General features: G+C 42.8%; 1 protein-coding gene across 1 annotated transcript in view; it reads left to right on the forward strand.

Annotated features, from left to right (window-relative positions):
* LOC121578349 (metabotropic glutamate receptor 4-like) overlaps positions 1–24,614 on the forward strand; it is a 303,853-nt gene that overhangs the window by 29,269 nt on the left and 249,970 nt on the right. Inside the window, exon 2 of the mRNA XM_041892671.2 lies at positions 12,049–13,074. Coding sequence (XP_041748605.2) covers positions 12,529–13,074 — 546 coding nt within the window. The 5' untranslated portion in view covers positions 12,049–12,528. The remainder of the gene's footprint in view (positions 1–12,048; positions 13,075–24,614) is intronic.

A 24,614-nucleotide genomic window follows, 5' to 3' on the forward strand; every position in this document is an offset into this window, starting at 1 on the left:
CTAATATTGATAATGTGTCAAAAGCGTTCCACAGGGATGCTGGCCCATGTTCACTCCAATGCTTCTCAAAGTTGTGTCAAGTTGTCTGGAGGACCTTTTGGTGGTGAACCATTCTTGATACACACAGGAAACTTGTTGAGCGTGAAAAACCCAGCAGCGTCACAGTTCTTGACACAAACCGGTGCGCCTGGCACCTACTACCATACCCCGTTCAAAAGCACTTAAATATTTTGTCTTGCCTATTCACCCTCTGAATGGCACACTTACACAATCCATGTCTCAATTGTCTCAAGGCTTAAAACTCCTTCTTTAAGCTGTCTCCTCATCTACACTGATTGAAGTGGATTCAACAAGTGACATCAATAAGCGATCATAGCTTTCACCTGGATTCACCTGGTCAGTCTATGTCATGGAAAGAGCAGGTGTTCTTAATGTTTTGTATAGTAAAAGGTAGCGCGCTGAAAAGCGTAGTGCATAAGGGATGTACCAAAACACTTTGATATAGGGGAGGCGCATGAAAGCAGATGAGGAAATTTGGCTAGGATGGAAGAAATTACATAGTAAAACGTGCAAAAGAGGGAATGTAAACCAGGGACAAAACTCACTACCCTCTCCTGTGGCCAATAAAAAACCACAGAACCCTCCCCAAAGCAAAAAAAATTGACAACCCACTCCAGTAAATTTCAAACTGTCCCTTAGCTTTAAATCTGCAAACATTTCTCTCCACCCCATGGCAAAATGGGTAGAATTGCAGGAAATTAGCTGTAAAACTGCAACATTTTCTCTTTGTCCCATTGCAAAATGTGTAGTATTGCAGGAAATTAACTTTAAAACTAAAATGTTTTTCTCGGCCATCAAGAGGGAGGCCACTACAATGTTGGTCGGGGTGCCTTGTAAGGATCCGACGGCGCGCGAGTAAACTGCCTCTTCCATCAATCCTATTAGCCAATGTTCAATCATTTGAGAATAATTAATGACCTAAGATTACGGTTATCCTACCAACGGGACATTAAAAACTGTAATATCTTATGTTTCACAAGTCGTGACTGAACGACAACATGGACAACATACAACTAGCGGGCTATACGCTACATCGGCAGGATAGAACGGCTGACTCCGGTAAGACAAGGGGTGGCGGTCTGTGTATATTTGTAAACAACAGCTGGTGCACAAAATCAAATACCAAGGAAGTCTCGAGGTTTTGCTCGCCTGAGGTAGTATCTTATGATAAGCTGTAGACCACACTATTTACCAAGAGAGTTTTCATCTATATTTTTCATAGCTGTCTATTTACCACCACAAACCAATGTTGGCATTAAGATTGCACTGGATGAGCTGTATAAGGCCGTAAGTGAACAGGAAAACGCTCATCCAGAGGCAGCGCTCCTAGTGGCCGGGGACTTTAATGCATGGAAACTTAAATCCGTTCTACCTCATTTCTACCAGCATGTTAAATGTGCAACCAGAGGAAAAAAAACTCTAGACCACCTTTACTCCACACATAGAGACTCATACAAAGCTCTCCCTCGCCCTCCATTTGGCAAATCTGACCATAACTCTATCCTCCTGATTCCTGCTTATAAGGAAAAACTAAAGCAGGAAGCACCAGTGACTCGGTTAATAAAAAAGTGGTCAAATGACGCAGATGCTAAGCTACATGACTGTTTTGCTAGCACAGACTGGGACATGTTCCGACATTATTCAGATAGCATTGAGGAGTACACCACATCAGTCACTGGCTTCATCAATAAGTGCATCGATGTCGTCGTCCCCACAGTGACCGTACGTACATACCCCAACCAGAAGCCATGGATTACAGGCAACATCCGCACTGAGCTAAAGGGTAGAGCTGCCGTTTTCAAGGAGCGGGACTCTAACCCAGACGCTTATAAGAAATCCCGCTATGCCCTCCGATGAACCATCAAACAGGCAAAGAGTCAAAACAGGACTAAGATTGAGTCGTACTACACCGGCTCTGACGCTCGTCAGATGTGGCAGGGCTTGAAAACGATTACAGACTACAAAGGGAAGCACAGCCGCAAGCTGCCCAGTGACACAAGATTTCCAGACGAGCTAAACCACTTCTATGCTCGCTTCGAGGCAAGCAACACTGAAGCATGCATGAGAGCACCAGCTGTTCCGGATGACTATGTGATCACGCTCTCCGTAGCCAATGTGAGTAAGACTTTTATGCAGGTCAACATTCACAAGGCTGCAGGGCCAGACGGATTACCAGGACATGTACTCCGAGCATGTGCTGACCAACTGGCAAGCGTCTTCACTGACAGAGTCTGTAATACCAACATGTTTCAAGCAGACCACCATAGTCCCCGTGCCCAAGGACACTAAGATATCCTACCGACCCGTAGCACTGACGTCTGGAGCCATGAAGTGCTTTGAAAGGCTGGTCATGGCTCACATCGACACCATCATCCCAGAAACCCTAGACCCACTCCAATTTGCATACCGCCCCAACAGATCCACAGATCATGCAATCTCTATTGCACTCCACACTGCCCTTTCCCACCTGGACAAGAGGAACACCTACGTGAGCATGCTATTCATTGACTACAGCTCAGCATTCAACACCATAGTGCCCTCAAAGCTCATCACTAAGCTAAGGATCCTGGGACTAAACACCTCCCTCTGCAACTGGATCCTGGACTTCCTGACGGGCCGCCCCCAGGTGGTAAGGGTAGGTAACAACACATCTGCCACACTGATCCTTAACACGGGGGCCCCTCTGGTCACCGACATAGATTTGACAGCCTATAGGGAGGATGTCAGAGACCTGGCCGTGTGGTGCCAGGGTAACAACATCTCTCTCAATGTGACCAAGACAAAGGAGATGATTGTGGACTACAGGAAAAAAAAGAGAACTGAGCACGCCCCCATTCTCATCGACAGGGCTGTAGTGGAACAGGTTGAGAGCTTCAAGTTCCTTGGTGTCCACATCACCAACGAACTATCATGGTCCAAACACACCAAGACAGTCGTGAAGACGGCACGACAAAGCCTATTCCCCCTCAGGAGACTGAAAAGGTTTGGCATGGGTCCTCAGATCCTCAAAAAATTATACAGCTGCACCATCGAGAGCATCCTGACTGATTGCATCACCGCCTGGTATGGCAACTGCTCGGACTCCGACCGCAAGGCACTACAGAGGGTAGTGCGTACGGCCCAGTACATCACTGGGGCCAAGCTTCCTGCCATCCAGGACCTCTATACCAGGAGGTGTCAGAGGAAAGCCCTCAAAATTGTCAAAGACTCCAGCCACCCTAGTCATAGACTGTTCTCTCTGCTACCGCACAGCAAGCGGTACCGGAGTGCCAAGTCTAGGTCCAAAAGACTTCTCAACAGCTTCTACCCCCAAGCCATAAGACTCCTGAACAGCTAATCATGGCTACCTGGACTTTTGCACTGCCCCCCCACCCCCACCCAATCTTTTTACTCTGCTGCTACTCTGTTAATTATTTATGCATATTCACTTTAACTCTACCCACATGTAGATATTACGTCAACTAGCCGGTGCCCCCGCACATTGACTCTGCACCGGTACCCCCCTGTATATATAGCCTCCCTACCGTTTATTTTTTGTTGTTGTTGTTTTATTTTACTTTTTCATAAAACAATTAATGCATTGTTCGTTAAGGCCAGTAAGTAAGCATTTCACTGTTGTATTCGGCGCATGTGGCCAATAAACATTTGATTTGATTTGATATACTACCCAAAAGGGACACATTTAGTGGAACGACCCAGATTCATTCACATGGCATTGTTCACAGAGCAGCTTTCACACACAGATCCATCCATGCACCAATCATTATAGGTCACCGGGCAGATGGCCACCATCTGACATGTCGACCACTTTCTAGTATCCCCATGACAGCTGGAATCTATGCTCTCCTTTTTGGTCGATACACATATGAAACTTAGACAGGAGTAATTATATAATTTTGGCAAAACATCAATTTACTTTTGGGGAAGCCAGCATTCAAACAGTGTACTATGCACCCGCCAACTTTCCTTTCCAATTCGCAAGTGGCTGAAACCAGAGATCTGTATATAATGACGAGATGCTCATGTCTCCGCCCTAACAATGCGGGTCGTTGTCCCAAAAGTGGGAATGCAGGCGACAAACTTAGATCTGGATATTACGCCCATAGAAACGCATTGGGCTTATTCAGAACAGATTTTGGTGAGAGTGAACCCTCTCGCTTCGCCTCTTCCTTTCTGCTGACACTAGCGAGTGAAACAGCGCCCCTCTGTCTGACTATATGTAGGCCATGTATCTGATGCTGTCTGGCCAGAAAAAGTATGACAGGCTATACTCCTTTGGTCCAGACAGCATCAGATACATGGTCTACACATATGGAGGGGCGCTGTTTCGCTCGCTCTGATGCTTTATCTGAAATGTATGAATATTTCTGTCGGCGCGCGTCTCTGTCAAATAAATGATCAATATTTCTATATTTTATTTGGACGGGCAAGGAGGAATGGGGCAGCCCATAACGCCGGCCCTGATGTAGGCTTAGAATGTAGACCATTTTTCTTATTTCTAAAAGGAAAGACTGCACAAGAAAAAAGGAACTGAAAAAGAGGATATAAAGGAGTTTGAAGTGGGATAGTCATGACAGATGGAGTCAGTAATGGGTACTTAGCAAACTTCCACATTACCCCTCTTTCTGCTATCTATCCCCCTATGATTCCTTTCTCCATCCCTCTCTCCATGCTTTTATTCTATCCCTCTCTTAATGCAGTGTGATGCACCCATCCTACAGCACTCTTAGGGTGAGTGAAATCTGGGTTAGTTCTTACATTTCAGACCATTTATCTTCCACCAGACACAGTTAAATGAATATATCCCTCCATTACAGGGGAAATAATTCTATGAGAGTAAACAGAACATTTAGAAAGGGCTCTCTTTCAGTCAGTCATTTCCTTTTCCCACCCTCAATATCCTCTTTTTAGTGCAGACTTATCCTACAAACAACCCCATTACATTGTGCGCCATAAATACTTGTTTCAAATTGTCGTTTTAATAGGCTTTCCTTGCATGAATTTGGAGAAACAAATATCTTCCATATACAGCACATAACTGGAACTCCTATTTGGTATGGCTGTCACAAAGTTGTTATTTTCAGAGACAAATCGTGCCAGTGTTTCCTAAGGGTTTCCCATCAAGGGGAAATAAATGACCACAAGAGTCGGCTGATGCATAATATAATATCTTCCTGACGTTTAACATATTTTCCAGGCTCTAAATAAATCATAACTGTCACTGGATCTACTGCTCAGCTTGCTGTGTCTCTGTGTGCGACTAAGTACAGGGATTTACTGGGAATGGACAGAAGCTCTACTGAAAAGGCTGTCATCCACTCGCTGTGTTGATGCTTGTCTCCGGGTAGAAGTTGCCCGGCACATATCTAGGATCAGCTTACCCTCACCAAATCATAACCTTAACCATTAGAGGGTAAAAAAACTGATCTTAGATCAGTGTCTAGGAGGACCTTTATTCTACTCTGTTTAGGATCACCAACATGCCAACATACCTATTTGGTTGTACTGTATATCAGTCATGATACAAAATGCCTGAATCTAGATAGTTTATATTGCTTCACTGTCATTGGCCAACCATATAATGATGGTTGAGAAACTACTGTGAGACAACAATGAACCCAGATGTTAAAGATGTGTTAAAGGATGTGTCGACATTGTCTTATACAAGTGTAATGAATACTCAGGGAGAGAAAGGTGTAGATTCACGCGCAGAGCGAGGCAGGTGTTTATTTCACCTTCGCAGAAGGCAGGAATCGTGGTCACAGGCAGGCAAACAGGCAGGAGAATCAAAACTAGGACTGAAGGCTAAAACTGGTTCTCACAAACAAGCTATAAAAAGTCTTAGTCGAGTCAAAACAAACAATACCTCACAAGGCACAAACATAAAGAACTGAACTAAATATGGAGCTGATGAGACCAGGTGAGTAACTAACACAGGTGAAATCAATGAACAAAAATGAAAGACAGGGCTACGTTCAAGAACACAAAGAAACAGGGCTACGTACAAGAACACAAGGTGAACTAAGAAAACAAATACAGAACCTTACAACAAGCAGTTGCCAAGCAGTAACCTTATTCACCAAACCTCCATTATATTCTGTTGTCAAGACTATATCAAGTTGTAAACCATTCGCCCATATGCAACCTCTGACCCCCACTCCACATTTCCAACTGTCCACCAAGAAAAACCAAGTCGAAACCAGCCCTGCAGGCTCTAAAATCAATCATATCCAGAATGAAAATATCATAGTAGCATGTTCTAATCTCTCCAACCCTTCATGTGCAGCCATGCTCTCTCCCTCTCCACCCATTAACTTCTTCCTTCAGGGCAGTCTCAGACCTTCCTATTGATCGGCAGTTGGAGCGTCAACATTCTGGAGTGTCAATTAGACAGCTCCTCCTGCCGTCTGTCTGCCTGTGTCTGGAGAAGCTACAGCACATCCGAAAGAGCCTCTCACTGGCTGCTTGCTTTCCCCATGCACCCATTTCCCCATTTCCCTTCTCTAAAAGCTACACAGCTTTTAGAGAAGGGAGAGGGAAATAATACAACAAAAATATAGATTTGCTTCAGGTGTCGCCATTTATGGATTTTCTGTACCGCATGCCAAACCGTTTGGACTGGGGTGCTGAAACATCTTCCTTTTGAAGTGTAAGTTGGAATGATTTTTTGTTGTTGAGGGGATGGTCTGAAGTACATGTTCTGTTTGTGAGAAATACAGCTACTTCAAAGGAAACACGTGCGGGTACTTTGAAGTTTAGTGCATTTTCTAAAGCAGACAGATTGAGAAAAGTGTTGAGGAGGAACGTTGTTTTTTTCCATTCCATGGTCTATACGTCTCTAACCAATTCTAGAAGAGGGAAATGTTTTTGGGATTGGATATTGCCTACTGAAAAACGTAGTCAAGGGGTAAAGGTCCTCCCAAGGAGCAATCCCCCACCCCCCATAATACAGCTGTGGCATTGCATGTCAATATCTAAAGTGCAAATATCAAATATGAAATTCAAAAGCACACCATTATGGTGATCATCAGCATAAGAAGAGTAGCTCATGGGAATCCAAATGAACAAGTAAACACTATCCAACAGGCCATTCTTGTCAGCCCAGCCAGGCATGAGGTGTTGAATGCTCAATCACCATTATTAGTTATGAGGCCGTATACAATAGCACACGTGTTACTCTTGCCTAAAGGTTATTTTGTGCCCTTTTCAAATGAATCCAGTCTATATTACAAACATTGCCTCTAAACTTGAGTAAAGGTTATTCTTTTGATATGAATCCCACATAATTCCCACAGCGGTCTGTGACATTTTGTGGCTATGATACATTTCTGTTGTTTTACTCAATTTACTATTTAGCAGAGCATATTTACTGCTCTGACTTTGGGGCTGTCTGCAAATATTGACACATTTGTTCACCTCAAACACAGTCTTTGTATCTGCCTTCTCAGTGTGGGAGACTGATTCGTCTGAGCGATATACCACCTCATTAGTAAACCAAAACCATACCCGAGATGTACTGTAAACATATGGTAATAACATTCTAAGCATCTTATCTTAATGTTAACTTAATGTTAATATCAAAATATCATAATAACAGCTATTGTACACAGCTCATACCATTAAGAATATGGTAATTGTATTAAATATGCCAATTTCTAATATTCTCATTCCAGTTTACCACTGTTTATACGGTTTGATTCAAATTTTTCCGTTCCATAATCCCACTGGCCTGTGATTATCCCAATCCCAGACTGATGATTGAAATGGGATTTTTCCTGGTCTCTGGCGACTCTGTGACGGTGGGTTGATATTAAGAGGGTTCAGAGATACAGACATTCAAGGCCAGGCCAAGTAAACAGTCCTGACTGTCAAAACTGCAGACTGTGAGCATAAAACACTCTCACCACAATCACATTGGGATTATTACTTCATATCCATCTTAATCTGGGAGACAACAAAGGGGAATTCTGATGTCGACAATATTGTTTGATGCACTCTCGTGATCCCAGAGCTAATTTAAACACAATGAAATATGACCATACTTCTCTCACCTCTTCATTTAGCAAATTATAAATGGAGAATATCTGACATATTTGTACCCCTTTAGAGACCTCTCCTTTAACACAATAGTTTGATACCAGAGGCATTGCTCACCACAATAACATGAATCTTCCTCAGGACCTTTCTTCTCTTATTGCTACCCAAATACTATATAATCTATCTATAGTGTAGGTAAAAGCTGTTTGAATTTCTAGAATACTATTCCGTTATTATCCTTCTTTAGATTTAGTTAGGTGTGCTGTGCTGTGGATGTGTGGTTGACAGTCAGTTGGGGGTAGGGCTTCCTGGGTTCTCCCTCCCTTCTCTTTCTGCTGCATTTAAAGGGAATCTGCGGTGAACTCTGAGAAATTACTCCACTCACTAGCAGATAGTTCAGTGCATTCAAAGGACCTTGTCACTTCCAATATGCTCACAATGAACCTCGGCCCTTGGTGCAGCAGTCCATCGTCTGACTAACCCACTCCTCTGGCAAAACCAGCACCTTCACCTCTATTGTGTAGGTGTATGCTGGGAGATTGTTCCTTCAGATGCCATTACTGCTCCTGTTGCCAAGACTGAACAGTGTCAGGAACATACAGGACAGCAACCATTTGCGAGAGAAATGGTAAAGAAGTAAGTAAGTAGCCTTGAACAAGGCTTCAAGTACACCCCCTGGACAGGACACAAGTCTATCGCAGAGCCTTACCCCCAATCTATCTCCTTAGTGCTAAGCAGAGACGCATCGTGTCACAATGACTCAGCCAGGGATCAAACTCCCAACCTTCCAAACTCAAGGCAGACACTCTAACCACAAGATCACTGAGTTGGTAGAGAAAGCATAGGTTAAAAGTGGGTGAAATATAAAAAGGCTAATCCTGTCAAACCTGATGTCAATTTGCAGATGTGTTTTATCATTTCGTTTTTCTCTCTCGATACAAGAACTATCCATTTGAAACAGGAGAGCATACAGTAGTGGTAATTATCTACAGTGCCTTAGGAAAGTATTCAGACCCCTTGACTTTTTCCACATTTTGTTACGTTACAGCCTTAATCTAAAATGGATTAAATAACAAATGTTCCTCAGCAATCTACACACAATACCCCATAATGACAAAGCGAAAAATAAATGGATTTTTTTTTTACAGAAATACCTTATTTACATTAGTATTCATATCCTTTGCTATGAGACTCTAAATTGAGCTCAGGTGCATCCTGTTTCCATTGATTATCCTTGAGATGTTTCTACAACTTGATTGGAGTCCAACTCTGGTAAATTCAATTGACTGGACATGATTTAGAAATGCACACACTGTCTATATAAGGTCCCACAGTTGACAGTGCATGTCAGAGCAAAAACCAAGCCATGAGATCGAAGGAATTGTCCGTAGAGCTCCGAGACAGGATTGTGTCGAGGCACAGATCTGGGGAAGGGTACCAGAAATGTTTTCCTAATGCATTATATACATCTGTTGGTCACAGATACCTTACAAAAAAGGTAGAGGCGTGGATCAGAAAACCAGTCAGTGTCTGGTGTGACCATAATTTACCTCATGCAGTGCGACACATTTCCTTTGAATAGAGTTGATCAGGCTGTTGATTGTGGCCTGTGGAATGTACAGATCCTTGCGACATGGGGCCCTGCATTATGATGCTGAAACATGAGGTGATGGCGGCAGATGAATGGCACGACAATTGGCCTCAGGGTCTCGTCACAGTATCTCAATAACGCACAAGGTGCACCTGTGTAATGATCATGCTGTTTAATCAGCTTCTTGATATGCCACACCTGTCAGATGGATGGATTATCTTGGCAAAGGAGAAATGCTCACTAACAGGGATATAACACATTTGTACACACAATTTGAGAGAAATAAGCTTTTTGTGCGTATGGAACATTTTCAATTTTTCAATTTTACCTTGTGTATTCTACTATTTTAACTCGCAACATTAAGTTGAGACCACGTAAGTTGAGACCCTGACTGAGTTACATTTTGGGATATTGATCCGCCGGCCTACAGGGCCGCCAGTTGCACATCCCTGTTCTATATGAACACCAGAAGCTGCTATTTATTACTGACCAGATGCCCTTAATATGCATTTTGTGAAAAGCTCTAAGTAATGAACCGTTTTTCGACACAATTTGGTGAAAGCACCAAATTCTTCAGAAAGCCTTGTTCTCCAGAACAGAATAATGAACTCATCATCAAACTTTGATGATTTTAATCAGCTGTCTAGGACTAGGCCAAAAAATACATCTACACCCCTTGGGGCCCCCAGGACTGAGTTTGGGAAACGCTGCTCCAGATCAATGAATAGAGGTTATTCTACTTGTCCAATGACACACTTATTCTACACTGTCCTTCAGTAGGATTTGTGTGACAGTACTAAAGTCACGTTAAACCAACTCATTAGCTGAAAATGATAAGGAGCATAAAGATGGAATTGAATCCAATCTGGGCTAGCTTGGAACTCTTTCTTCACACAAGTGACTGTGGGCATGTAGAGTTAAAGAACCATGTCACACTATGGGTTTAACTAGGATGCGGTAGTTTTCTGGGGACATTTCCCCTCTTACCTACTCCTGTATCAAAGCAGCTCTCCTTCTGTAGTAATGTCATAATTACAATTTCAGTCTCTTCTGAGAAACCATCCCTACGGTTTTATGCCATCCAAGGTACAGTCTCAGATATGCCAGCGTTGTGGGTGTAGGGAAGAAAGGAGTGGGAAACAGGCTGATGGAAGAATAGAAAAGGAGGAGAAAGTGTGATGATTCATCCAATATCTGCCTCCTCTCTGATATGTCATCCAACAGAAGGGATAAGGTGTCAATAGCATGGTGAATTTGTATAAAAGACACTCTTAACATGTTGGTCTGATTTTGCCTTTTAGTGTCATCTTTGAATATCGGGAAAGGTCAGGGAAAGGTTATCATCAACAGAAACAATAGAATTGTATGGATGAGAGAGTCACCAACAAAATATCTGATTCAAAGAAGCACTCAAGCTATTTCTCCTGTTGAAAAACAATATCACAGGTATAAATACAGTAATGTACACTTAAGGATAAATAACTAAAACACGTCTTGAGCAAAATAGTGTTTTTTAGACACAACTGCAAACTTCAAGGAGTAGGTCATTCAAGGAGTTGGTCTGATGTGATGTAATCGGCCCCCCTCTTGCTTGCGGGAACAATAGAGGAGCAAAAGAGGTAAAAAGAGGTAATCATTGAGGTGAAAAGGAGACTGGAGTGCCACTTTAAGGACTTACTGTAAGGGCCTAAAGAGATCTTGGACATGTAATCAAGACATTATTACACATTTTACATTTACATTTTAGTCATTTAGCAGACACTCTTATCCAGAGCGACTTACAGTTAGTGAGTGAATACATTTTCATACACATCATACACAAAATGTTGCAAGCTAACAACGGTAGACACATTAGTCCCGTGTAGCTCAGTTGGTAGAGCATGGAGCTTGCAACGCCAGGGTTGTGGGTTTGATTCCCACGGGGGACCAGTATGAAAAAATAAAAAGATGTATGCACTCACTAACTGTATGTCACTCTTGGTAAGAGCGTCTGCTAAATGACTAACATGTAGTATAGTAGGCAACATTTCCTATTGAGTATGTTGAAAAGAGGCGTGTGGGAGCTGCCTTTCGACCTTGGGAGTCCATGGCAACCCTTTTAAATTCAATACGGAGAGGTGAGAAGGGAGGGAGAAGAGAGAGAGAGGGGGAGGAGGGAGAGAGAGCGTGTGAGATTGAAAGACAGCGTTTGAGAGAAACAATCATCTCATCATTCCACACATGATCGCAGCGAAAGGAGTTTAGACAGACAAAGAAAGCAGTGACAAGCTCAAAGCAACACAAATTCTTTCTTTCATCTTTTGCCCCTCTGCCACTCTGGGTGGTAGGTCTCATTGCTTCTACTCTGCTTTATCTTGCAGGAATTCACTCAGCAGCCCAGAGACCTGAGCCGAGCGGCCTGAAACCACCAAGGGAAGGAGAGAGATTAAAAACTGATTGAGGTTGGAGGGAGAAAGCGAGAAAATAGTTTATAATTCACCTTTGTTCTTCTTAATGCCCCCTGTGAGGTATCATCCATAGGCAGGGTGGTGAGTAACAGTGGGCAGAGGAGTACAGTGGGCAGAGGAGTGCCCACCACGTTGGTCAGACCATGGAGTGAGGAGGAAAGAAGGAGATGCATATATAAGAAAGGAAGAGGATATATCCTTTGAAGAGCCATCTAAATTCATGCTCCTATTATAATTGAGTGCTTCTAAGAGCAAAGCAACATGAGAGGACGCCTGTTCTGTGCCCACTGCTTCAAGAGGTATTATTAAGATTAACCCTCTGGATATAGAGTAGACTAGTGTTCTTTGTGTTCCTGATTCCGCTGGGTTCTAGAGTGTGTCTGGGCTGTGGTCATGGTGTCTCAGCCCCAGGGATGTGCTCTGCATCGGACTGGCAGGATCTGTCACAGAGGCAGCCTGATCAGGCTCTTACTCCTCCTCTACTGCTCTCTCACGGCCGCCCAAGCTGCTAAACCCAAAGTCTCGAGCGGCGCACACCTCAACTCCATCCGCATAGACGGGGATATCTCCCTGGGAGGCCTGTTCCCCGTGCACTCCAGGGGCAACGAAGGCAAGGCCTGCGGGGAGCTGAAGAAGGAGAAGGGGATCCATCGTCTGGAGGCCATGCTGTTCGCCCTGGACCGTATCAACAACGACCATTCCCTGCTTCCCAACATCACGCTGGGGGCGCGCATCCTGGACACGTGTTCCCGGGATACCCACGCCCTGGAGCAGTCGCTCACCTTCGTCCAGGCCCTCATCGAGAAGGATGGGACAGACGTCAAGTGTCTGGGCGGGGGGGCACCCATCATCACCAAGCCTGAGAGGGTGGTGGGAGTCATCGGAGCCTCGTCCAGCTCTGTGTCCATCATGGTGGCCAATATACTGCGGCTCTTCAAGGTAAGGACCACACCTTGGTGGTGATTTACTACTTGTGTGTGTGGTTGTGGTTTGTTTGCAGTGTTGGAGTGAGTATCTGATGTATGCACGTTGTAGTGTTTACAGTGTTGGAGTGGGTGTCGGATGTATGTACACTGTGGCATTTGTTCCATGTTAGCTCTAGTTGGGAATGTTATCCTCATTCTCTGTTCTAACACAATTTGGTTCCCTGATATTTGGAAAGAAGAGCTTGAATAATGACAGAGACATGTGTGGCTCAGTTGGTAGAGTTTGTAACGCCAGGGTTGTGGGTTCGATTCCCAAGGGGACCAGTATGAAAAAAAAGTATGAAAATGTATGCACTCTACTGTAATTCACTCTGGATAAGAGCGTCTGCTAAATGACTAATATGACTAATACTGGTTAAATCTCTGCCTCCACACCATAGTTCCAATAATCCTAAAGTAATGCCATCTCAATCTACCCTGAGGACTGCTGAATTGTCACAACTATTACCTCTAACCCATAGACTTGGATAGATGGCCCACATGCAAAGATAGGAGATGAGATCTCTATGCTCTCAACTAAATAATAGGATGCAACATTAGTTGATTTCATTGTCTCCTCATAGAACAATAACAGTTTCTCTTTCGACCTGGATTCATTACTTTGATCGCCCCCCATGATAGGGAAAGTCATTTTCATCCACATGCTGTCCTTGTTCATAGCACATACCAAGTCCCATGGTTTCACTGATTTATAAGCCCAGACCACCCAGCCCTGGAAATAACTTCACTGCATTCATGTAGCTTCTTAATTGCTTTCTCTGATCTGTTTATGCTGCGTCTTCTGTTGCCCAGGTTTGATTGGTGGTGTTGGCTCATTGAGTCATTTCTTCCTTTTGATAAGAAATGCTGTGCCTTTACTCTCTTGGAAGTCATGCATTCAGGCTGTGTTTTAAGACTAATTGGATATTTTGCATATCTATTACTAAACATCTCGCTAATTGTGACCATTGTATTACATATTACATAAGCTCTCCCTTGCCCTCCATTTGGCAAATCTGACCAGAACTCTGTCCTCCCGATTCCTGCTTACCAACAAAAACACAAACAGGAAGTACCAATGCTCAATATGGAAGTGGCCTGATGAAGCGGATGTACGGACATATCCTAACCAGAAGCCATGGTTTACAGGCAACATCCGCACTGAGCTAAAGGCTAGAGCTACCGCTTTCAAGGAGCGGGACACTAATTCGGACGCTTATAAGAAATCCCGCTACGCACTCCGAAGAACCATCAAACAGGCAAAGCGTCAATACAGGACTAAGAAAAGAAAAGATTTGGCATGGGACCGCAGATCCTCAAAACATTGTACAGCTGCACCATTGAGAGCATGCTGACTGGCTGCATCACCGCTTGGTATGGCAACTGCTCAGCATCCGACTGCAAGGCACTACAGAGGGTAGTGCTTAATGCCCAGTACGTCACTGGGGTCGAGCTCCCTGCCATCCAGGACCTCTATACCAGGCGGTGTTAGGAAGGCCCTAAAAATTGTTAGACTCCAGCCACCCAAGTCATAGATTGTTCTCTCTGCTACCGCACGGCAAGCGGTACTGGAGCGCCAAGTCTGGGACCAAAGGGCTCCTTAATAGCTTCAACCCCCAAGCCATAAGACTGCTGAACAGTTAATAAAATGGCTACCCAGACTATTTGCATTGACCCCCTTATTTTATTTGTATATTGTAAAAGAAATTGCACCAACTCTCTTACATGGGCTCTAACCACACTCTTACTCACTGGACTCTAACCACACAGTCACCCATACTACATTGACACTCCAACACGCACACACACACACACACACATGCATATTGACATACAATTCAGTCCCATTAAAAATCCTATTTTCCCTAACCCCAAACCTAACCCTAACCCGTACCCTTACCCTAACCCTAACCTTAACCCTAACCCTAACCTTAACCCAAAAACCTAACCTTAACCCTAACCCTAAAACTAACCCTATCTCCTAACCCTAACACTAATTCTAACCTTAACCCTAAACCCCCTAGAAACAGCATTTGACCTTGTGGGGACCAACAAAATGTCCCCAGTTAGTTACATTTTTGTTTGTTTACTATTCTTTTGGGGACTTCTGGTCCCCACAAGAATAGTTAAACACACACACACACACATTCACATTCCTTCACACTCTTCATATATGTTGCTGCTACTCTCTGTTATTATCTATGCCTAGTCAGTTTACCCCTACCTACATGTTACCTCAATTACCTCATCTACCCTGTAGCCCTGCACCTTGACTCAGTACCGGTACCCCTTGTATATAGCCTCGTTATTGCTATTTTATTGTGTTAATATTTTTCCTTTTCCTTTGGTTTAACAATTATTTTTTATATATATTTCATTGTTGGTTAAGGGCTCGTAATTAAGCATTTCACAGTAAGATCTACACCTGTTGTATTGGGCGCATGTGACAAATACAATTAGATTTGATTTTAGCCTGGTAATTCATGACAAAATATGACAGCCACTTCCAACAATTTCTTCTCTGTCAGATCCCTCCCTATACTGTAGTTGTGGATGTGGCAGGGAGTGTGAGGGACGTGGCTGTGACTGTCCTGGGGCTTATGTGCTGCCATAAGCACCTTGAACGCTCCCGGCTGATTCCACCATCACAGGTCTATACAGTACCAACCAAGAGGGGTGTATTCTCCATCCTCCATCCTCCTCAGCCTGGCTGTAAGCATAGCCCTGAGTGAGCCCAGCATGATGGGATGCTCATACATAGGCACACACACACTTCTTACACGTAATGTGCAGTAATGAGCATCTCTGACAGCGGTCTCTGATCCCATTCGCACAGGGAAGCCTTTTGGAAGTCCTGCATCATTAACACTCTTCCACTCTTCATTACCGCATATAGGAGGTAGCCCTACATATTTAATTTGTCTCACTCTGATCTCTTCTCCCTCTACCCCCTTTACTCTCCTACTATTTCTACATGACCCCCATCAACCTCGCTGCATAATCAAACAGTCGTATGAGGTAGGTAGAGTTTGATCCGAATGTGTTGAGGGACCTGAAGTTGGCCACATGTTGAGTCAACACTCCTCATTAACAGGGATAACTACAGTACAGTGCCTGCTGTCTTAAGGCGTCCGCATGCTTACCAGCCGAAACGGTTCAGTAGAGTTCGTGCATATATTATGATGACATTTTGTGACGTTTCTGTTCGTTTTGGACTTCGGCGAGGGTTTTTTCGGTTGTTCGTGCACACAAAATAATTTCTAGGCAAGCTGAAGTTCGGAGCCAAAGTCTACGTCGCTTCATCGGTGATTGGTCAACAGTAGGGATTCTTCAATAAAGTCTTTGTTGTCATTCAACGAGAGATGACTCGTTTTCATGCACATTTTTTCATTAAGAAATACTGCACCAAACATCTTAGTTATATGTAAAATTGTGCGACTAAGATCTCTTCGGCAAAAATGTCAGAATAATGACAGACTTCTTGAATTATCTTAGATTAATTCTGACTATTTTGAGGAAGTGTATACTGGCTATGGCTTCTCAAAATGGACAAACAGTACTATTGATGTTTTTTTTTAATTTTTCAAGCGAATATCTTTTAAGGGAGTGTGCGAGCACACTCGTTCAGTTCAGCTAGCCGAGTTTGGCTAGGGGCCAGCTGAACTGAAGCATGCTGACGCCTTTTGGTCTCACTGCTGAACATCAGAGGTATTCACAGCAGTGGAGGCTCCTCAGAGGAGGAAGGGGAGGACCATCCTCCTCAGTGAAAACTATACTAAACAAATTCACGTCACCAAATAATTGATTAAAACACAGTTTTGCAATGAAGGTCTACAGTAGCCTCAACAGCACTCTGTAGGGTAGCACCATTGTGTAGCCGATGATGTTACTTTAGCTAATATGGTGACAACGATGTAGGCTGTGTGTAGAGGTTATAATATGGTTTGGCTTGGAAAGTTTATTTTCCCCTGGTCACATACAGCTGATGTATTGTGCATTGAAGTCCACAAGCGACGGGAAAAGGTGAGGGGACGAGAGCGCATAGATGCGAGAAGGAACACAACGTGGCTGCTATGAAAGTGAACTGTGTTTACGTGTGATCAAGGGTGTATTAATTCCGCAGATTCTGTTGTAAAATGTTTCTTAAACAGAAGCAAACGGAACAAAACGGGGATAAACATACCAGGATTTGTCCAATAGTGTCACGCTCGTCGAACAGAGAGGACCAAGGCGCAGCGTTGCGGGTGAACATATTTATATTTATTGACTAGATCACACGATCAAAACAAAGAACGAAACGTGAAGTCCTTCGATACACAAACCAAAAGGAACAAGAAACCACAAAACACAAAGTGCAAGACAAACAGTTAAATATGGCTCCCAATCAGAGACACCCAGCTGACACTCGTTGCCTCTGATTGGGAGTCACTCAGACCAACATAGAAAATTCAACATAGACTTACACACCCTGGCTCAACATAACATAGTCCCCAGAGCCAGGGCGTGACAAATAGGAACTCTCGTTTGCGACTTGTACTAATGATTACACCATAGATCAGCTAGATGCAGGCAAGAGTGTGCAAGGCAGTATTGAATGTGTCACTGTGTGTCACCTCAAATTTTTCTCTTGACCTGTGTGCACCTACGTTGTAAACTTTCATTCATAGGCTAGGTTGTAGCAACCTCATGATGGTTTATAGGGAACATTTGAGTATCATGTAGTAGACTAAACCTATCGATGTTACATTGAACTGGGTGAATGGAATGTGAATGACAGTCATCCAATATGCTATAATGGAAATAAGGCGACGCTCATGAGAAAAACAAAATCGTCCTCCCTCATCTTAAACGGCATCGACCGCCATTGATTCACAGAGCCTATATCCACCATCACTCACTCAATTGAATAATAACCTACAAGGAAGTAACATAAAGAAAGTCCCTGACATGACTGTAAAGCAGTGATCATCATGTATAGGTTTAACAGTAAACAACAGATGGAGAGTGGAGAGTGGTCCAGTGTAACGGGTCTTGAGTTATGGGCGTTTGTGTGCGTGTGTGTCTGCTGGAGGCGAATGGATGATATAAAGGTCAGGCCTGTTGATGGCGGGTGAGGGCCAACGTTAATGCCTACTCACCAGAAGGCCCTTGCTAGCAAGGCTCCATTTATAGAGTCATCTTCCAATGCAAAACTAAAGGGATGAACCATTCGGATCAATGCACTGTAATGCAATGTACTCTTCTCTAAGTACACATACTTTACAATACTATGTCTGGTCCTGACTAGGTCAGTCAAGATGGAAAACAAACAAACACACACACACTCCACCCACACCTACCCCCCATTTCCCTCCCACACACTCCCACAGACAATGAGGCCCATTTGCACGCAACTCTCTCCCAGTAGCAGCCACCCATGTGCAGTTAGCAGGGTTGAAAGAAAACTGCTTCCTCAGCATCTCCCCTGCATACCGATGTGGTCCAGAGCAGCTTGATGAATATTTTACTCGGGGATTACATAACAGCGGCATGGGGCGAGCTGTAGCTCAAGAACATCTCTGTGTAGCTTTTTCCTCATAACTACGGAGCTACTGTGACAGGCAGCTGAGCAAAGGATAATTCATGTCGAGAGACCAGCCATTCTGTGTGATTTCATTATTTATTTGCAAAGCAGATGCCCTCATCCAGGCGACACGCATCACCTACAAATTTCACAATCAGTCAGCCGCCGCGGTGGCATGTTTATCAGAGTACACAGCAGCAAAGGCATCATGGGAGATTGGCTATAGTACCAACCGAACATGCCTTGGTCAACAAAGCCTAGATAGGCTAAGTAGAGAATCGTCATCACATTTGTTTGTGTGAGAAGTCTCTGGCATGTTGTTATACACAAGCCGTGAACTTTGTCAACATGCTTTATGTAATATTGATACCCCCGCTGTGGTGTGCCATCACCGTACATAGTGTTCATTGCTAGTTCTTCTTTCTTCTAGTTTTCCCCAAACAGATAGCAAAAGTTATATTTTCTGGCGTGCTATCAGGAGTAATTTTATGCATGAGGCCATAATAAATCCTACAATTTACATTCTGGCATTATTATGAATAATGCAACGCTGTTAGGGATAATAAAAAGTTCAAAGAAGATTAGCACATAGGAATAAACTGCAGGATTCCTCAACTCCTGCTGCTAGTACATTTTTGTTTTTTCATGTCAATGAACTCAAGCACCTGAGTAAACACCTGACTTACTGGCATGCATTGAATGCATTTACGGAAAAGCTTCTTAACCTTTTTACAAGATTTGTTGACCCATTGTGTGTTGGCTGGAGAGGCATGTTGTGACATGAGTACAGATCTATTGGGGTTAGAGGAAAGGTGTTTGTGATGGACCGCTTCAGTCTTCAATCTGCCAGTGCCTGCCTCCCATTTAAAGGTCAATCAATAGAGGAAAAGGGAACAGGGAAGCTGCTGTCCGATAGGTGTTTGACTGCCCTAAAGGGGACGGCTCAGCTGCTCACCTCTCAAGCCTCTGTTCTAATCTAGCATACACCATAGGTGTAGAGCAGGGGTGTCGAACACATTTTGCCCTGGGGGCTGCATTCAGTCTTCAACAAGGACTGGAGGGCTGCAGTGAAAATATGTTATATTTCCTTGGGAAAGTATCTCCGATGGCAGGACTTGAAAAACACTACAGGTCGGTTGGTTAAATTACATTTCCTCTCTTGTAAATAAACTGCCAAAACTTCAAACACCCAATTCCCTTTAGCTGTTGCGACAGAGATGTGATACTGGTACACTCATTTACTTTTCTCCTGGCATGTCTTGATCCACAAAAATGAATTTCCACCATTATTTGTGAAATTACAATTCAAGTAGGAAGTAAGTAAACACTGAAGAAAACATTGTGCAAAACAAGATGGAAAAGTTCCTCTGTGACCAGGAGCAATGAGAAATGTATTATAACTTTTTTAAACAGAAGGCAATTTCTTAATGGACTTGCACTTCCCAAAAACTATATTTTGGTATTTGTTTCATTAGTCCGTTGTTGACATAATCCTAAAATGTTTTTCTAGTCAGCAATCAAGTTTTCAAGATATCTAACTTTCAAAATACAGAAATCATCCCCGTATGATGCATCATATGATGCTGCGTTTTGCATCATTACAAAAACCTAATTGCTGACAAGCAAAACATTTTGGGACTATGTTAACAATGGACTAATGAAACAAATACCAAAATATAGTTTTTAGGTGGAGTTTTCCTTTAAAGCGGCAATCCGCAGTTGAAACAATAACAAAGTGCTCTCTCCGCCACTGTTTCGATAAAAAGCGAGGAATGGGGCTTGAGAAATGAAACCACTATCAAATTCATAGACAGAGCTATGGATGCAAGGACTGACCATCATATGATATTAAAATTATAGTTTTAACCATGCGTTTAGGCTATACAGTGTTTGATTACATTTACTTTGTTTGCAAATATTGGAGTAAAAAAAGCTTATATTTTGGGTTCTGATGGGGTTCAACAGTTGAACTAAGCTCATGAAGCATTTATAAGTTATATTTTTCAAGAATCAATGGGTTCATATCATTAATTTATAAGTCCCATAATGGATGTAGCAACTGCTGATTGCCCCCTTTAACAGCAGTGCTCCAGGCGTCATGTCTTGTTGTTGTATGCTTTTCTTTTTTCACACTTTGCTCTGAGCCAGCGGGACGGTGTTCAACTGGAATGAAACAATTATTGCAGTAGTCTCTCCCTGCAAGTCCATTAGGGAAGTTTTGTCAAATCACAAAGTTATCCTTCTACTTTAAAAAAGGACCACAATGTCAGCATGCAGGTTAGTTGAGTTAATTTACTTTTGAATCTCTATGGTTGAGTAAACAAGACTCACAAAACAAACCCTAATAAGGGTGATAGGGATTACAGTGATAGACCTTGATAAACGTATGTAAAAACGTGTGTAATTTACCTAGTTCAAAAGGTAACTCCGGCATGAGTATTCTTTAGTGCGCTGTCCTTTACCTGTGTTTTCTCTTCATTTGATTGAATTGGCACCTTAGTCTCTGTCATTGCTGGCACCATTATTCAGCTAGCAGAGCTATGATGTGGCCTTGTCTCCCATTATATTTCTCTACCTTCTCCAATCTACAGTACCACCAGTCCCCAGGGTGGCTGGTCCCAGAGTTAAATATGACGCACACATATCACATGACCACTGTAGCTGATTGCCCAAACAGCTGGAAGACTGGGTTCTGATATATTCCAATCAGATTTTATTTTACTCTGAACTGAAATGACCTTGGGCCAAATTCAATCAAAGGTTCCGTAACACTTACACCTTAGGCTTAGTTTATGCAGTTTTTCATGAATACATACCTGCATTATAAAATATGCCTCTAAACCAGTGTTGATTAGCTGAATCATGGTTCTTAGTGCTGGGCTGGAATAAAACATGTGTACCCGACCCCAATGGGTTCCCAGGACCAAGATAGAATCTCCCCGCTCTAAGTAGTCTATTTGGAACACTGTCAACACACTGCATGGTGACACACTGAAGTGGTCTCAGGAAATGTCAGTATCCATACCTTCCCTTCCGCTCCATGAGTTTACACTCCTTTCTATTCCCCTGTAAACCTGCGAGTGACACCATGGGATGAGGACCCATGTCTGAATTGACACCTAATTTAGGAGATGACAGCTGAATCAAGATAAACAGCCTGCTCAATATCAGCCTGTCACGGCTCCTACCCAATGCATTCATTCCATGGTGATAGACGAAACAGGCCTGTATAGCTCTTTACACCTAAATACATTCCCCTCATGACAAGTTTTTTTTCTTGATAAGGCGAGGAGCAATGAAATGCACGAAAGCAAAAATGGCTTTGGCCTACTAACTAATATGACCACTATGAAAAGATAGGACTCTCGCAAACACGATGGTGTTCTCCTACAACCCCCAGATGCCACGCAGGACTCGTCTGAAGGTAACCTGGTATCGGTAAAAAAAAAAAAAGGAAGTATGGAGGTAGTTTTGTGCCAGCAAAAGAAAGGGGTTAAATATGTGTCCTAAAAACCCAAAATATTTCCTGAGCTTTCTTAGATCTTCTAGATATATGACAGACACTTCAAAACCTTATTCCTTATTATTTCTCTTTTGACTGTCTGTTTTGCCATTTATGAATGTGTTATTCAATGGGTTTCTATTGGCTATAGTAGTAAAGGCCAAATTCAATATTTTATGAAATTATTTTTGTAAAAAAAAATGAATACCTACAGAGGTACTAAAATTCTAATTTCAATAGCTAAATGATCCATGGTATGACCAACTTAAAACAATTCCATATGTTAGTAGAACCCGCTCAGGGATTTCAGCATGAGGCCAATGGAGTTTAATGGTTGGATAGGAGAAAACTGAGGATGGATCAACAACATTGTAGTTACTCCACAATACTAACCTAACTGACAGAGTGAAAAGAAGGAAGCCTATACAGAATAAAAAATATTCCAAAACATGCATCCTATTTGCAACAAGGCACTAAAGCAATACTGCAAAAAATTTGGCAAAGCAATTCACTTTTTGCCCTGAATACAAAGTGTTATGTTTGGGACAAATCCAATACAACACATTACTGAGTACCACTCTCCATATTTTCAAGCATAGTGGTGGCTGCATCATGTTATGGGTATGCTTTTAATCGGCGTAAGCACAGGCAAAATCCTAGAGGAAAACCTGGTTCAGTCTGCTTTCCAGCAGACACTGGGAGATTAATTCACATTTCAGCAGGACAATAACCTAAAACACAAGGCCCAAATCTACAGTTGCTTACCAAGAAAACAGTGAATGTTTGTGAGTGACCGAGTTACAGTTTTGACTTCAATAGGCTTGAAAATCCATGGCAAGACTTGAAAATGGTTGTCTAGCAATGATCAACAAGCAATTATACAGAACCTGAAGAATTTTGAAAATAATAATGTGCAAGTGTTGCACAATCCAGTTGTGGAAAGCTCTTAGAGACTTACCCAGAAAGACTCACAGCTCTAATCGCTGCCAATGGTGATTCTAACATGTATTGACTCATGGGGTTCAATACCTATCTAATCAAGATATATTAATGTTTATTTTATTTTATTTTACTTTTGTTCCACTTTGACATTAGAGAATTTTACTTAGATTGTTGACACAAAAATTACAATTAAATAATAATAAAAAATATTGCAATCTCCATAGACAAACATTGGCAGTAGAATGGCCTTACTGAAGAGCTCAGTGACTAGGATGCCACCTTTCCAACAAGTCAGTTAGTCAAATTCCTTCCTTGCTAGAGCTGCCCCGGTCAACTGTAAGTGCTGTTATTGTGAAGTGGAAACGCCTAAGAGCAACAACAGCTTATGACCAAAAGCTCGTCGAAAATCTCATTCCAAAATCATTGGCATTAATATGGAGTTGGTCCCCCCTTTGCTGCTATAACAGCCTCCACTCTTCTGGGAAGACTTTCCACTAGATGTTGGAACATTGCTGCGGGGACTTGCTTCCATTTAGCCACAAGAGCATTAGTGAGGTTGTGCACTGATGTTGGGCGATTAGGCCTTGCTCGCAGTTGGAGTTCCAATTCATCCCAAAGGTGTTCGATGGGGTTGAGGTCTGGGCTCTGTGCAGGCCAGTTAAGTTCTTCCACATCTCGACAAACCATTTCTGTATGGACTTCCCTTTGTGCACAGGGGCATAGTCCTCGCTTTGTGCACTGGGGTATTGTCATGCTCTACTATGTATGCCAGTCTCTTTTGGCTAAGAGTTGAGGAGAGACTGACTGCATCACTTCTTCTTTGTATAAGAAACATTAATGTGTTGAGAATTCCAAATTGTTTGCATAGTCAACTTACGCACAGCTCTGACACACACACTTACCCCACCAGACATGCCACCTTCTTTGGGTCTTTTCATAGTCCCCAAATCCAGAACAAATTCAAGAAAGCGTACAGTATTATATAGAGCCATTATTGCATGGAACTCTGTTCCATCTCAAATTGCTCAAATGAACAGCAAACCTGGTTTAAAAAAACAGATAAAGCAACACCTCACGGCACAATGCCTCTCCCCTATTTGACCTAGATTTTGTGTGTGTACAGTATGTATTAATATGTAGGCTATGTGTGCTGTTTTTAAATGCATGTAATTCTGTCCTTGAGCTGTTCTTGTCTATTAATGTTCTGTATTATGTCATGTTTCATGTTCTGTGTGTAGCCCAGGAAGATTAGCTGTGGCTTTCTCACTGCTAATGGGGATCATAATAAAATACCCCACCCCCAAAAACAGGAAACGACCTTCCCCAAACTGTTGCCACAAAGTTGGAAGCACAGAATCGTCTAGAATGTCACTGTATGCTGTAGTGTTAAGATTTCCCTTCACTGGATCTAAGGGGCCTAGCCCGAACCATGAAAAACAGCACCAGACCATTATTCCTCCTCCACCAAACTTTACAGTTGGCACTATGAATTCGGGCAGGTAGCGTT

The sequence above is a fragment of the Coregonus clupeaformis genome, chromosome 12 (assembly GCF_020615455.1).
Source record: "Coregonus clupeaformis isolate EN_2021a chromosome 12, ASM2061545v1, whole genome shotgun sequence".
Classification (NCBI taxonomy): domain Eukaryota; kingdom Metazoa; phylum Chordata; class Actinopteri; order Salmoniformes; family Salmonidae; genus Coregonus; species Coregonus clupeaformis.